Source organism: Oncorhynchus mykiss, chromosome 6 (assembly GCF_013265735.2).
Source record: "Oncorhynchus mykiss isolate Arlee chromosome 6, USDA_OmykA_1.1, whole genome shotgun sequence".
NCBI classification, from domain to species: domain Eukaryota; kingdom Metazoa; phylum Chordata; class Actinopteri; order Salmoniformes; family Salmonidae; genus Oncorhynchus; species Oncorhynchus mykiss.
The window spans coordinates 7,932,307-7,947,073 of NC_048570.1; the positions used below are offsets into that span (position 1 = coordinate 7,932,307).

At 48.4% G+C, this 14,767-nt stretch overlaps 1 protein-coding gene across 1 annotated transcript in view; it reads left to right on the plus strand.

Annotated features, from left to right (window-relative positions):
• Positions 1-14,767, plus strand: part of LOC110525087 (protein HIRA) — a 41,218-nt gene that overhangs the window by 18,800 nt on the left and 7,651 nt on the right. Inside the window, exons 17-20 of the mRNA XM_036979349.1 lie at positions 3,715-3,816; positions 3,938-4,086; positions 7,477-7,638; positions 11,058-11,116. Coding sequence (XP_036835244.1) covers positions 3,715-3,816; positions 3,938-4,086; positions 7,477-7,638; positions 11,058-11,116 — 472 coding nt within the window. The remainder of the gene's footprint in view (positions 1-3,714; positions 3,817-3,937; positions 4,087-7,476; positions 7,639-11,057; positions 11,117-14,767) is intronic.

Below are 14,767 nucleotides of genomic sequence, written 5' to 3' on the forward strand. Positions count from 1 at the left end.
GAACATCTTTATTTAACCAGGTAGGCCAGTTGAGAACATCTTTATTTAACCAGGTAGGCTAGTTGAGAACATCTTTATTTAACCAGGTAGGCCAGTTGAGAACATCTTTATTTAACCAGGTAGGCTAGTTGAGAACATCTTTATTTAACCAGGTAGGCTAGTTGAGAACATCTTTATTTAACCAGGTAGGCCAGTTGAGAACATCTTTATTTAACCAGGTAGGCCAGTTGAGAACACCTTTATTTAACCAGGTAGGCTAGTTGAGAACATCTTTATTTAACCAGGTAGGCCAGTTGAGAACATCTTTATTTAACCAGGTAGGCCAGTTGAGAACACCTTTATTTAACCAGGTAGGCTAGTTGAGAACATCTTTATTTAACCAGGTAGGCTAGTTGAGAACATCTTTATTTAACCAGGTAGGCCAGTTGAGAACATCTTTATTTAACCAGGTAGGCCAGTTGAGAACACCTTTATTTAACCAGGTAGGCTAGTTGAGAACATCTTTATTTAACCAGGTAGGCCAGTTGAGAACATCTTTATTTAACCAGGTAGGCCAGTTGAGAACATCTTTATTTAACCAGGTAGGCCAGTTGAGAACACCTTTATTTAACCAGGTAGACTAGTTGAGAACACCTTTATTTAACCAGGTAGACTAGTTGAGAACACCTTTATTTAACCAGGTAGGCTAGTTGAGAACACCTTTATTTAACCAGGTAGGCTAGTTGAGAACAAGTTCTCATTTGCAACTGCGACCTGGCCAAGATAAAGCATAGCAGTATGAGCAGACAACACAGAGTTACACATGGAGTAAACAATTAACAAGTCAATAACACAGTAGAAAACAAAGGGGGAGTCTATATACAATGTGTGCAAAAGGCATGAGGTAGGCGAATAATTACAATTTTGCAGATTAACACTGGAGTGATAAATGATCAGATGGTCATGTACAGGTAGAGATATTGGTGTGCAAAAGAGCAGAAAAATAAATAAATAAAAACAGTATGGGGATGAGGTAGGTGAAAATGGGTGGGCTATTTACCAATAGACTATGTACAGCTGCAGCGATCGGTTAGCTGCTCAGATAGCTGATGTTTGAAGTTGGTGAGGGAGATAAAAGTCTCCAACTTCAGCGATTTTTGCAATTCGTTCCAGTCACAGGCAGCAGAGTACTGGAACGAAAGGCGGCCAAATGAGGTGTTGGCTTTAGGGATGATCAGTGAGATACACCTGCTGGAGCGCGTGCTACGGATGGGTGTTGCCATCGTGACCAGTGAGCTGAGATAAGGCGGAGCTTTACCTAGCATGGACTTGTAGATGACCTGGAGCCAGTGGGTCTGGCGACGAATATGTAGCGAGGGCCAGCCGACTAGAGCATACAAGTCGCAGTGGTGGGTGGTATAAGGTGCTTTAGTGACAAAACGGATGGCACTGTGATAGACTGCATCCAGTTTGCTGAGTAGAGTGTTGGAAGCCATTTTGTAGATGACATCGCCGAAGTCGAGGATCGGTAGGATAGTCAGTTTTACTAGGGTAAGCTTGGCGGCGTGAGTGAAGGAGGCTTTGTTGCGGAATAGAAAGCCGACTCTTGATTTGATTTTCGATTGGAGATGTTTGATATGAGTCTGGAAGGAGAGTTTGCAGTCTAGCCAGACACCTAGGTACTTATAGATGTCCACATATTCTAGGTCGGAACCATCCAGGGTGGTGATGCTAGGCGGGCATGCGGGTGCAGGCAGCGATCGGTTGAAAAGCATGCATTTAGTTTTACTAGCGTTTAAGAGCAGTCGGAGGCCACGGAAGGAGTGTTGTATGGCATTGAAGCTTGTTTGGAGGTTAGATAGCACAGTGTCCAATGACGGGCCGAAAGTATATAGAATGGTGTCGTCTGCGTAGAGGTGGATCAGGGAATCGCCCGCAGCAAGAGCAACATCATTGATGTATACAGAGAAAAGAGTCGGCCCGAGAATTGAACCCTGTGGCACCCCCATAGAGACTGCCAGAGGACCGGACAGCATGCCCTCCGATTTGACACACTGAACTCTGTCTGCAAAGTAATTGGTGAACCAGGCAAGGCAGTCATTCGAAAAACCGAGGCTACTGAGTCTGCCGATAAGAATATGGTGATTGACAGAGTCGAAAGCCTTGGCAAGGTCGATGAAGACGGCTGCACAGTACTGTCTTTTATCGATGGCGGTTATGATATCGTTTAGTACCTTGAGTGTGGCTGAGGTGCACCCGTGACCGGCTCGGAAACCAGATTGCACAGCGGAGAAGGTACAGTGGGATTCGAGATGGTCAGTGACCTGTTTGTTGACTTGGCTTTCGAAGACCTTAGATAGGCAGGGCAGGATGGATATAGGTCTGTAACAGTTTGGGTCCAGGGTGTCTCCCCCTTTGAAGAGGGGGATGACTGCGACAGCTTTCCAATCCTTGGGGATCTCAGACGATATGAAAGAGAGGTTGAACAGGCTGGTAATAGGGGTTGCGACAATGGTGGCGGATAGTTTCAGAAATAGAGGGTCCAGATTGTCAAGCCCAGCTGATTTGTACGGGTCCAGGTTTTGCAGCTCTTTCAGAACATCTGCTATCTGGATTTGGGTAAAGGAGAACCTGGAGAGGCTTGGGCGAGGAGCAGCGGGGGGGGCGGGGCTGTTGGCCGAGGTTGAAGTAGCCAGGCGGAAGGCATGGCCAGCCGTTGAGAAATGCTCATTGAAGTTTTCGATAATCATGGATTTATCGGTGGTGACCGTGTTACCTAGCCTCAGTGCAGTGGGCAGCTGGGAGGAGGTGCTCTTGTTCTCCATTGACTTCACAGTGTCCCGTTGTGTGGGAGAGCGGTTAGCTGATGTCAACGTTGTGAACCGAGTGCCCCGTAGTGGTGGTGGGCTGATGGTATGGGCAAGCATAAGCTACGGACTACGAACACAATTGCATTTTATCGATGGCAATTTGAATGCACAAAAATACCATGACGAGATCCTGAGGCCCGCTGTGAGGCCCAGTCATCTGAAATCCTTAGATTTAGGGCCTCATTAATCCATTTCAATTGACTGATTTCCTCATATGAATTGTAACGCCGTAAAATCATTGAAATTGTTGCATTGTTGCGTTTTTATATTTTTGATCAGTTTAATAACTGAACCTGTCTACTTTATCAGCCAGCTATGGTCATGAGAGCATGAGCTAAAACACATTAAATGTGTGTATTTTTTGTTGTTGTTGTTGGTACGTGAGAACTGAAGCGCAAACGTGTTTTATTTTAATTGTATGTGCATTACGTCATCAGGCACTGCCTTGTAAACACGAGTCAGTTTGATGGAAACTTCTGGTGGGAAAATGTGTTGGTTTTTTTAATGCAAATTTGAAGGAAACCTAGCTATTGAATTGAAATTTCCCACTCTGAACTTCTGATAACTCCAATAGCATGTGAACTCCCCATTTGCACTCATTGGTGCTAATAACGCTTACAATAGTATCTAACAGGCTTTGAAAAGACATTGTTTAGTACCGCTAGCTGCTGGTACACTTTCTTGACTTACATTTTTGCCAACCTTTTGTTTAAACCGCTGCTATTAGTTTAACGTGTGTTTGCAGTCACCTTTCTATCTTACAGGCTATGTTAGAGTTTTCTCTTCCAATTATAATGTGGGGACTTTTGACCAGGGACATTTCTGAATTTTTTTTTTTCTTCTTTCCCCAACTGCACACTTGCAGGCTACCCCTTCATCAGAGAAGGAGCCTTGTTGTGTCGTTGCTATCCCCGTGGCTGTCCTCAAACTGCCCACTCCCACACCGCAGAAAGCATTTACTCTTCAGGTATGCTATTACATCACTCTTCAGTTGTGGCTAAACAACCCACATGGTCATAGACGGAGTCATGATCAGTACAATGGATGCTAGTCGGGGATGTGCTCTCTTTCTGCCATATTGTGTGTAGGTCAGTACGGAGCCCCCGGTGTACCTGGAGGTGGAGAACGACGTCTCTGCGGTGTCCGGAGCCAAACTCAGCCAGCTACGCTGTTCCAGGGAGGGCAGGGAGTGGGACACGTTGCTGCCCAGCCGAGTCATCACTGCAGCGGGCAGCAGGTAAGCAGTAAGGGGAGGGAGGTTCTACATGTCTCTAGTAGTATTAATGGTAGTTATCTGTTGTCTTAATACTTTACACTTGTAGGAATTGGCCTAATGTGGATAGAGCTAAATTGCAGTGTTTCTTCCAGAATAAATATGAAAAGCATAAACAACCAATTGAAAGGGAACAGTTTTGACGATTGAGAAAAGCATTAGACCAAAGTTGAGAACACAACAGTTCACCTGACACACGACTGAATCCAAACACTACACTGTTGATTTTATGTGTATTTTACATTTACTGGACTTTTCACCGCGTTTGTTTATTATAAAATCCTAAAATAATCTGGATACATTCAGTAACGTGATAATAATATTGGGGTAGGTGCAACTCGAGACAACAAAAAAAAAGGACCCGTGTTTGAGTGAGAGGACTGGTCTCTCCAAGAGGCCACACACCTCTACAAAGTGTGCACAGGTCCTAAGTCTTCAACTATAAGCTGTTTTTTTTTAAACTCTCCTAGCTGTGCCATTGAGGAACTAAGAGCACACTTGCATTTGTTTTGTTTGGAACACAGCTCTGCGTCTCCCCTCAATCACACAGTTACGGTATGTTTCCAGAAACATATAAATCGCTATCTGGTTCAGGTGGGCGTCATTTGAAAGCTTTGTTCTATTGCCAACATGACTCATTATAAAATATTATCTTCGTGTCAGGCTTTCACACTGCAAACGGATCATAATTTTGGTGCACAGAGAAAATAATCATGGGTGTATTCAGGCGCCTTGTTCCGCAGCGATTTTTCATCACAATAGACAAACGGGCTCATTTTGTTCAAAACAACCCAGGGTATGACGCCATGTCATCTTGTAACTATACATCAAACAAAGTGATCATAAACGGTGACACTGTATATATTAGTTTAATGAAATGGAAATGTGAAGTACACATTTGGACTCACAGGTGTTTGGGTTGTATCACATCCGTGGGATTTATTCTGCTCCTCAATGTCTCATCTTTGAAAATACATAGAGTCCTCTTCATTTACAGCATTTCCCTCAGACAACAGAAAAAGCAGAAGTTGCCAAATTAGTGGGAGGGATGGTGACCACTTCTTGTGGCTTCAGGTGCTCAAGTTCAGAACATCTGTCAGTCAAAACCCATACAGAGCTGTGAAGTGCAGAGCCTGAGCTATGATGTCATTTATAGCATGTTACTGTACAGTCACTGAGCTATGATGTCATATATAGCATGTTACTGTACAGTCACTGAGCTATGATGTCATATATAGCATGTTACTGTACAGTCACTGAGCTCTGGTGTCATATATAGCATGTTACTGTACAGACACTGAGCTATGATGCCATTTATAACATGTTACTGTACAGACACTGAGCTCTGATGTCATTTATAGCATGTTACTGTACAGCCACTACGTTTTGATTTCGGAGCTTATTAGTGCCCAAATCTGTCATTTTCAACCTGTATACAGGTACGAGTGTGAAGGGTAAAAGCTGGAATCCGTAGCAATGAAACTGCTATATCCGTTTGCGGTATTACTACAACAAAGACTTTACTTCAAACTAATATTTTTGGGGGACGTCATTGCACTTGTGATTGAACAGCAGATTTTATAGCTCCTCTTCTCTGTTTAACCTCCTCGAGTCGATGTCCGTGCCCCTGCGGAAATCTATACGGAACAAAAATATAAACGCAACATGCAATCATTTCAACAAATTTACTTAGTTGCAGTTCATATAAGCAAATCAATCAATGGAAATAAATAAATGAGGCTCTAATCTATGGGTTTCATATGACACGGGGTGGGGGTGCAGCCTTGGGTGGGCCTGGGAGGGCATAGGCCCACCCACTGGGGAGCCAGGCCAGCCAATCAGGTCCACCCACTGGGGAGCCAGGACAGCCACAAAAGAGCTTCATTAGACAGAAATACTCCTCAGTTTCATCAGTTGTCTGGGTGGCTGGTCTCAGACGATCCCGCAGGTGAAGAAGCCGGATGTGGAGGTCCTGGGCTGGCGTGGTTACACGTGGTCTGCGGTTGCGAGGCCGGTTGGATGTACTGCCAAATTCTTTAAAACGACATTGGAGTGGCTTATGGGAGAGAAATGAACACGTAATTCTCTAGCAACATCTCTGGTGGACATTCCTACAGTCAGCATGCCCATTGCACACTCCCTCAACTTGAGACATCTGTGGCATTGTGTTGTGTGACAACTGGCCTTTTATTGTCCCCCAGCTTGAGGTGCTGCTGTGTAATGATCATGCTGTTTAATCAGCTTCTTGATACGCCACTCCTGTTCAGTATAATTAGCATAATAAAAACATCCCCATAACAATCTGTCATTTTAAGCTGGAGAGATATCCACTGCATTCACCCACGTTGTACTTTCTGCGGTGAAAAGTGACAGAGCTAGAGGCGGTCTATGTCTGACCATGAGACATGTTTTCACATGTTTTCACAAAGGCATCCAAACGGTTCGGCCTAAACTATTACGACCCCTCTATGAAAAGATGAGACCCCCCCCCCCCCACAAGAGTCTTAGGACTCGTCTGAAGTTGGTACAGCCAATCTGACAACTTCTGTCTGTAGTGAACAGTTTGGGCCTCTGTGGAAAGGTGAGACTGTCACAAACAGATGCATGTTTTGCTCTAGTTGAAAAAATGAATGGAAGTAGATATGGAGACTGTTTAGCCCCAAATAAGAGGTTAAATACCTGTAAAAAAAAATATATATATATATATATATATGTTCCCTGATCTTTCTTATATCGCTCAGATATAGGACCTACACTTCAGAACAAACTTCCTTTAGATTGTTTTGTTGTTGTTGGGGGGGGGGGGGGGGGGGGGGGGGGGGGGGGCGACGACGGGACGGGACGGGGGAACTCTCTATTGTTCCATGTAGTGAATCTGTTTTTCAATGCGTTTGTACGGGCTAATATCAGTAAGGTCAAAGAAACTAAATAAACATTTTCTTCAAATCATTTTTTTGTTTGTTATTGTTATCCTTCAAGGGGGTGTTAAAATTCTAAATCAAATAACAACATGATCGCTGGTATGACCTTCTTTAAAAAAAAATATTATCCATATAGAACTTACTAGAAACAAATGTCTGTTGTTCTTATCTCAGATCTAGGAGAGGCACAGGAGAACACACTTCCTGTCGACGGGGCTTCGACTGTAAGGGGTTAACAAAGTAAACCATAACAATATGCCCTGGGGCTTGCCGGCGGTGCTGCTTCCGCTAATGCGCTTCTCAGCTTTAACGTCTTTGGAGTTTTTATAGGGGGATTTAGCTTCCATTCCAACTGTGGTAATGAGCAACCGTTAAAGCTTTATTTACACCGTAGTAAACAAGGCGTGTCTCTCTCCTCCTCTCCTCCACCCAGTGATGTGGTGGCAGTGGCGTGCGAGGACCGCATGTTGTCTGTGTTTTCGGCGTGTGGCCGCCGCCTACTACCCGCCATCCTGCTGCCCGCGACCATGTCCGCCCTGCACTGCTCAGGCTTCTACGTCATGGCCTTGACCGCCTGCGCCACCCTGTCTGTCTGGTGAGAGAGAGCCCCGTGACACACACACACACACACACCCGTATTGACGTGACAAAACCTATTGAGATGCACCATCTAGGCTGCTGCTCTGATGGGAAGTTACCCCTACGTGCTCTGGTCATGCTCTGGCCATGCTCTGGTCATGCTCTGCCCAGCATTTTTCACTTCCTTCATCACTTCCTTCATCACTTCCTTCATCACTGTTCTTTTAATTAGACCTATTGTTGTATTTATTCAGCCTCCCACCCCACTACCCCACCACCACCACCCCGCTACCCCACTACCCCACCACCACCACCCCGCTACCCCACTACCCCACCACTACCACCCCACCACCCCGCTACCCCACTACCCCACCACCCCACTACCCCACTACCCCACTACCCCACCACCACCACCCCACTACCCCACCACCACCACCCCACAACCCCGCCACCACCACCCCGCTACCCCACCACTACCACCCCACCACCCCGCTACCCCACTACCCCACCACCCCACTACCCCACTACCCCACCACCACCCACCCCACTACCCCACCACCACCCCACCCACTACCCCACCACACCGCTACCCCACTACCCCACCACCACCACCCCACTACCCCACTACCCCACCACCACTACCCCACTACCCCACTACCCCACCACCCCACTACCCCACCACCCCACTACCCCACCACCCCACTACCCCACCACCTCACTACCCCACAACCCCACTACCCCACCACCCCACTACCCCACCACCCCACTACCCCACCACCCCACCCCACTACCCCACCACCCCACTACCACCCCACCCCACTACCCCACCACCCCACTACCACCCCACCCCACTACCCCACCACCCCACTACCCCACCACCCCACTACCCCACCACCCCACTACCCCACCACCCCACTACCCCACCACCACCCCACTACCACCACACCACTACCCCACCACCACCACAACCACACCACCACCCCACCACACCACCACCACCACCACCCCACCACCACCACCACCACACCACCACCCCACTACCCCACCACAACCACACCACCACCACCACACCACCACCCCACTACCCCACTACCCCACCACCCCACTACCCCACCGCTACCCCACTACCCCACCACCCCGCCACCCCGCTACCCCACTACCCCGCCACCCCGCTACCCCACTACCCCGCTACCCCACCACCCCACCACCCCGCTACCCCACTACCCCACTACCCCACCACCCCACTACCCCACCACCCCACCACCACCCCACCACACCACCACTACCCCACTACCCCACCACCCCACCACCCCGCTACCCCACCACCCCACTACCCCACCACACCACCACCACCCCACCACACCACCACTACCCCACTACCCCACCACCCCACTACCCCACCACACCACCACCCCACCACACCACTACCACAACCACACCACCACCCCACCACACCACCACCACCCCACCACCACCACCACACCACTACCCCACTACCACACCACCACCACCACCCCACTACCCCACCACACCACTACCCCACTACCCCACCACAAGCACACCACCACCACCACCACCCCACCACCCCACCACCACCACCACACCACTACCCCACTACCCCACTACCCCACCACACCACCACCCCACTACCCCGCTACCCCACCACAACCACACCACCACCACCCCACTACCCCACTACCCCACCACAACCACACCACCACCACCACACCACCACCCCACTACCCCACCACACCACTACCCCACTACCCCACCACAACCACACCACCACCACCACCACCACCCCACCACCCCACCACTCCACCACACCACCACCCCACTACCCCACCACACCACCACCACCACCCCACCACCCCACCACCACCACCACACCACCACCCCACTACCCCACTACCCCACCACCCCACTACCACCACCACACTACCCCACCACTCCACTACCCCACTACCCCACCACCCCACCACACCACCACCCCACTACCCCACCACCCCACTACACCACCACCCCACCACTAATGTGCAGAGGTGTTGAATATGAGTCAAACAAGAAATAGGTCACTGCTTGTGTTAATTGATGACAAGACAACCAATGAGCCCAGGCAGCAGCATCAGAGACATTTGGGTTTCTATATAGGCTGTTGTTTAAAGAAAGAGGAGTGCTAAAGTTGTCAATGAACTGTTAAGATGTGAGAGCAACAGGGCCACAGTTATAATTAAAGCATCTGATCATCAATGGATTAGAGATAAAAGCTGTTTATCACCTAGGTAGGCCACATGCCTTATCACCTAGGTAGGCCACATAGCCTTATCACCTAGGTAGGCCACATAGCCTTATCACCTAGGTAGGCCACATAGCCTTATCACCTAGGTAGGCCACATAGCCTTATCACCTAGGTAGGCCACATAGCCTTATCACCTAGGTAGGCCACATAGCCTTATCACCTAGGTAGGCCACATAGCCTTATCACCTAGGTAGGCCACATAGCCTTATCACCTAGGTAGTCCACATAGCCTTATCACCTAGGTAGGCCACATAGCCTTATCACCTAGGTAGGCCACGTAGCCTTATCACCTAGGTAGGCCACGTAGCCTTATCACCTAGGTAGGCCACGTAGCCTTATCACCTAGGTAGGCCACGTAGCCTTATCACCTAGGTAGGCCACGTAGCCTTATCACCTAGGTAGGCCACGTAGCCTATTCACCTAGGTAGGCCACGTAGCCTATTCACCTAGGTAGGCCACGTAGCCTTATCACCTAGGTAGGCCACGTAGCCTATTCACCTAGGTAGGCCACGTAGCCTTATCACCTAGGTGAGCGATGAGTGTGGGATTTCCGACTGCTTAACACGACTCCCATACTCTGGGGTGCACTAGCGACGGCGATCACTCCTGACTAGCCACACCTTGTATTTTAGACTAGAGACAACCCCTAGTCCCTTGACACTTTTCATTTGTGTGAAGTGTGAACATTTGAAATGTTTTGGTAGTTTAGCGGGTTCTCTTCTCCACAGAGACTTACTGGAGCAGTTAAGGTTAAGTGAATCGCACGTCGTTACCTCGTCCGCTCGGGGATTCAAACCAGCTACCTTTCGGTTACTGGCTCAACGCTCTTAACCGCTAGGCTACCTACCGCAGCAATATGGTGATATCTCAGACTTGCTCTCTGATAAGCTAGGAAGAATGACACATTGCTTACACCTATCAAATCCTGTCAGATCTCCTCAAGTGTCTAGGGTGTTCAGAGGCTAGGGGTTGTTTGTTTCTGGACAGGGCCATACATTGAGTACATCATTGTAAATAAGAATTTTGTTCTTAACTGACTTGCCTAGTTAAATAAACGTTTTTATTTTTTAAATTAAAAAGAATTGAGACGTGTTCTGTCTTCTCCACCTTCTTCTTCTTCTTCTTCTTCTCTACAGGGATGTCCAAAAACAGAGTGCCGTGGTGAAGAATGAATCTTTGCAGACCATTTTATCAGGTGAGAGGAGTTCTACTTCAAACCTTTCAGACCGTCAGTACGGTTGAAAGTATGGATTATATCCCAGAGCAGGTTGAGTATCAACAACAGAGTCCTGACGGTTACGTGACAGCGTGGGGGGGGTTCATATACACGTCAGAACTCTGTCTTATTACTTCTCCCAAAGTTAGCATAGCATATCACGCAAATGGACTGGTCCACTGCTCCTGTTTTTCAGTTTGCATCTTCCCAGGTCCCACAGTATGGTAAACTAAACTCTGTGTGAGTTGTGTGTCCTGTCAGTCTGTGACCAACAGCCTGAGACCTGTGGATCGGAGCGTGAAATTCGCCCTCCAAGGCTGTGTGACAGCTCTCCCCAACCTATCCCTTTTATCTGAGGATTTCGGGGCTTCCTTGTCTTGTGTTGATTTAGCCCACCAGCTAGTGTGTGTGTGTTGGCCACCATACTCCGGCGCTAATCTTGTCAAGATATCCTCCACTGCTGTGCTAGTTATCAAGGCCACCGGGCACTAACGTTAGTCATCCTTCAACTACAGTCGTGGCCAAAAGTTTTGAGAATGATACTTAGGCAAAATTGTGAGTAGGCCCAGTCCCTTGGCTGAGAAGCAACCCCACAGATGAATGGTCTCAGGATGCTTTAATGTTGGCATGACACAGGACTGATGGTAGCGCTCACCTTGTCTTCTCCGGACAAGCTTTTTTCCGAATGCCCCAAACAATCGGAAAGGGGATTCATCAGAGAAAATTACTTTACCCCTGTCCTCAGCAGTCCAATCCCTGTACCTTTTGCAGAATATCAGTCTGTCCCTGATATTTTTCCTGGAGAGAAGTGGCTTCTTTGCTGCCCTTCTTGACACCAGGCCATCCTCCAAAAGTCTTCACCTCACTGTGCGTGCAGATACTCTCACACCTGCCTGCTGCCATTCCTGAGCAAGCTCTGTACTGGTGGTGCCCCAATCCTGCAGCCGAATCAACTTTAGGAGACGGTTCTGGCGCTTGCTGGACTTTCTTGGGTGCCCTGAAGCCTTCTTCACAATAAGTGAACCGCTCTCCTTGAAGTTCTTGATGATCCGATAAATGGTTGATTTAGGTGCAATCTTACTGGCAGCAATATCGTTGCCTGTGAAGCCCTTTTTGTGAAAAGAAATGATGACAGGATGTGTTTCCTTGCAGGTAACCATGGTTGACAGAAGAACAAAGATTCCAAGCACCACCCTCCTTTTGAAGCTTCAGTCTGTTATTCAAACTCAATCAGCATGTCAGAGTGATCTCCAGCCTTGTCCTCATCAACACTCACACCTGTGTTAACGAGAGAATCACTGACATGCTGTCAGCTGGTCCTTTTGTGGCAGGGCTGAAATGCAGTGGAAATGTTTTTTGGGGATTCAGTTCATTTGCATGGCAAATGGGGACTGCAATTAATTGATCACTCTTCATAACATTCTGGAGTATATGCAAATTGCCATCATACAAACTGAGGCAGCAGACTTTGTGAAAATTAATATTTGTGTCATTCTCAAAACTTTTGGCCAAGACTGTATATAAAACTCGAACGGGTCACTTTCCTAGATAACCACATCTATGAAAGTTTGTTAACCTAGCCAGCTGTATGACATGCGATTCAGTTTGCCTCCCCTAGGCATCTCTCTCCCCTGTTATCACACGCTAGCTACACACACTTGGTGTCACAGGCTAGCTACACACGCTTGGTATCACAAGCTAGCCACACAAGCTAGTTTGCCAGTTTATTAAACTAGCTGCCACTTTTTGTTGTCAGCTTGCCTTACAAAATGACTGCCATTCGTGCGTATTTCGCATAAATAAGCAGACATTTAAATATGTTACAGCTCATATTCCAGCCATGTTTACATCGCCTGCCAGATTATTGTAGCTCTCTACCCTTTCTGTGTATTGCGGTAGCTGTTGTAATACAGTCTTCGGTTACTATTATATTAGTTAATTTGATGAATCAGTGTATTGTATAAGAAATATTTATATTTCATGATTTATTTTGTTTACATTCTGAGCTCCGAGAACACCGCATCACCGTGATGCTGGGTATGCATGGCTGCTCCTCTTGTGGAGCTGAATTACAGGTTAAAGACATGATCCGTTGGCCATCTGTCTGACTTCTGCGTTAACTGCACCATCCTGCCTGTGAAGGTGAGGGAAGCGAAGAGGGCCTGGTTTTCACAAATCATTTACCAGTGTTGTTCGCCAGGACCCACCCAGGGCCACCAAAAACAAAACCGATGGCAACCCCCCCCCCCCCCCCCCCCCCCCCAACCACTGTAAAAAAAATTATATATATATTTTTTTAAATAAAAGCCTCAAACAGAAGGCCGATTCCTTCTCTTCTAAGAAGGAGCTACTAAAAACGCTTTTGCGTTCCTTCAATCCCCCGAGTCGGGCCCCCTCTCGCACACTGCCGTACAGAGGACTTGATAGCTGAGATGATGATCTGCTGTCGACTTGGGCATCCAACCAGCACTGTAGTGACCAGGATGACGACACGCCCAACATGATGAGGGAGGTGCCAACCACTGTGGATCTATTCAGTCTCAATGCCAAAGGAGGAGGAGTCATAAGGAAGCTCTGCCTCACTATGCACAGTCCTGCGTGCTGCCTTAGCTAGGCTGGAGCTTGATGACCCTCAAGCAACAGCCCCCCGCAGCTAACCCATTCTTTAAGAAGGCCCAGGCAACGGCACCGTTCAGTATGCCACCTTCACCGTCTGTTCTTTTTTACATTTATTAATTTTACCTTTATTTAACAAGTCAGTTAAGAACAAATTCTTATTTTCAATGACGGCCTAGGAACAGTGGGTTAACTGCCTGTTCAGGGGCAGAACGACAGATTTGTACCTTGTCAGCTCGGGGATTTGATCTTGCAACCTTCCGGTTACTAGTCCAATGCTCTAACCACTAGGCTACCCTGCCGCCTCTTAAGGAGCTTCGGAGATGCTGGTCTGACCCGCGGGCCCTTGCCCACCATGGCAAGGTCAGTAGGACGCTATCTGCCATGCGCGACGCAAAACAACATGGGCTGGACCATATGCCTAAGGTGGATGAATGCATAGCAGAGCTAATGCTCTCTCCAGATGAAGCCCTGAAAGATGTGATGTCTGCCCCAGACCTCAGTGCTCACGTTAGCACAGAACAGGATGCAGCGCGCAGACCCGGACTTCTGCAACCTGAATGACGCATCTCTTCAGGCATTTGCGTTCATGAACAGAGAACAGACTGCTCTTCGGTCCGCGGCTGAGCGGAAAACCAGAGGGAGCAGTGGGATGTTTGTTATGAGGCGAACAGGTTCTCGCACTGTTCCCCCTGCGACAAGAAGTCTACCACCTTGTTCAGAGTTCAAGAGCCCCCTGGGCTTGGACACCTTAGCCCACACATGGCCAGAGGGCCTCTGACCCCCCCCCCCCCCCCCCCCCCCCCCCCCCCCCCCGAACCATGGCAGTTCCCTCACAGACAGGAGCTGCGTTCAGTTGGAATGCAGGTTATGGCATCCCAGCCCAGACCAGCTATGGGTGTGGCATCTGAAGTGCCCGACCCTCTACTGATCAGCTGATCATCTGAAGTGCCCGACCCTCTACTGATCGGGTTCTCGGACGTAACTTCCTTTCAAGCATGCAGAGGAGCCTTC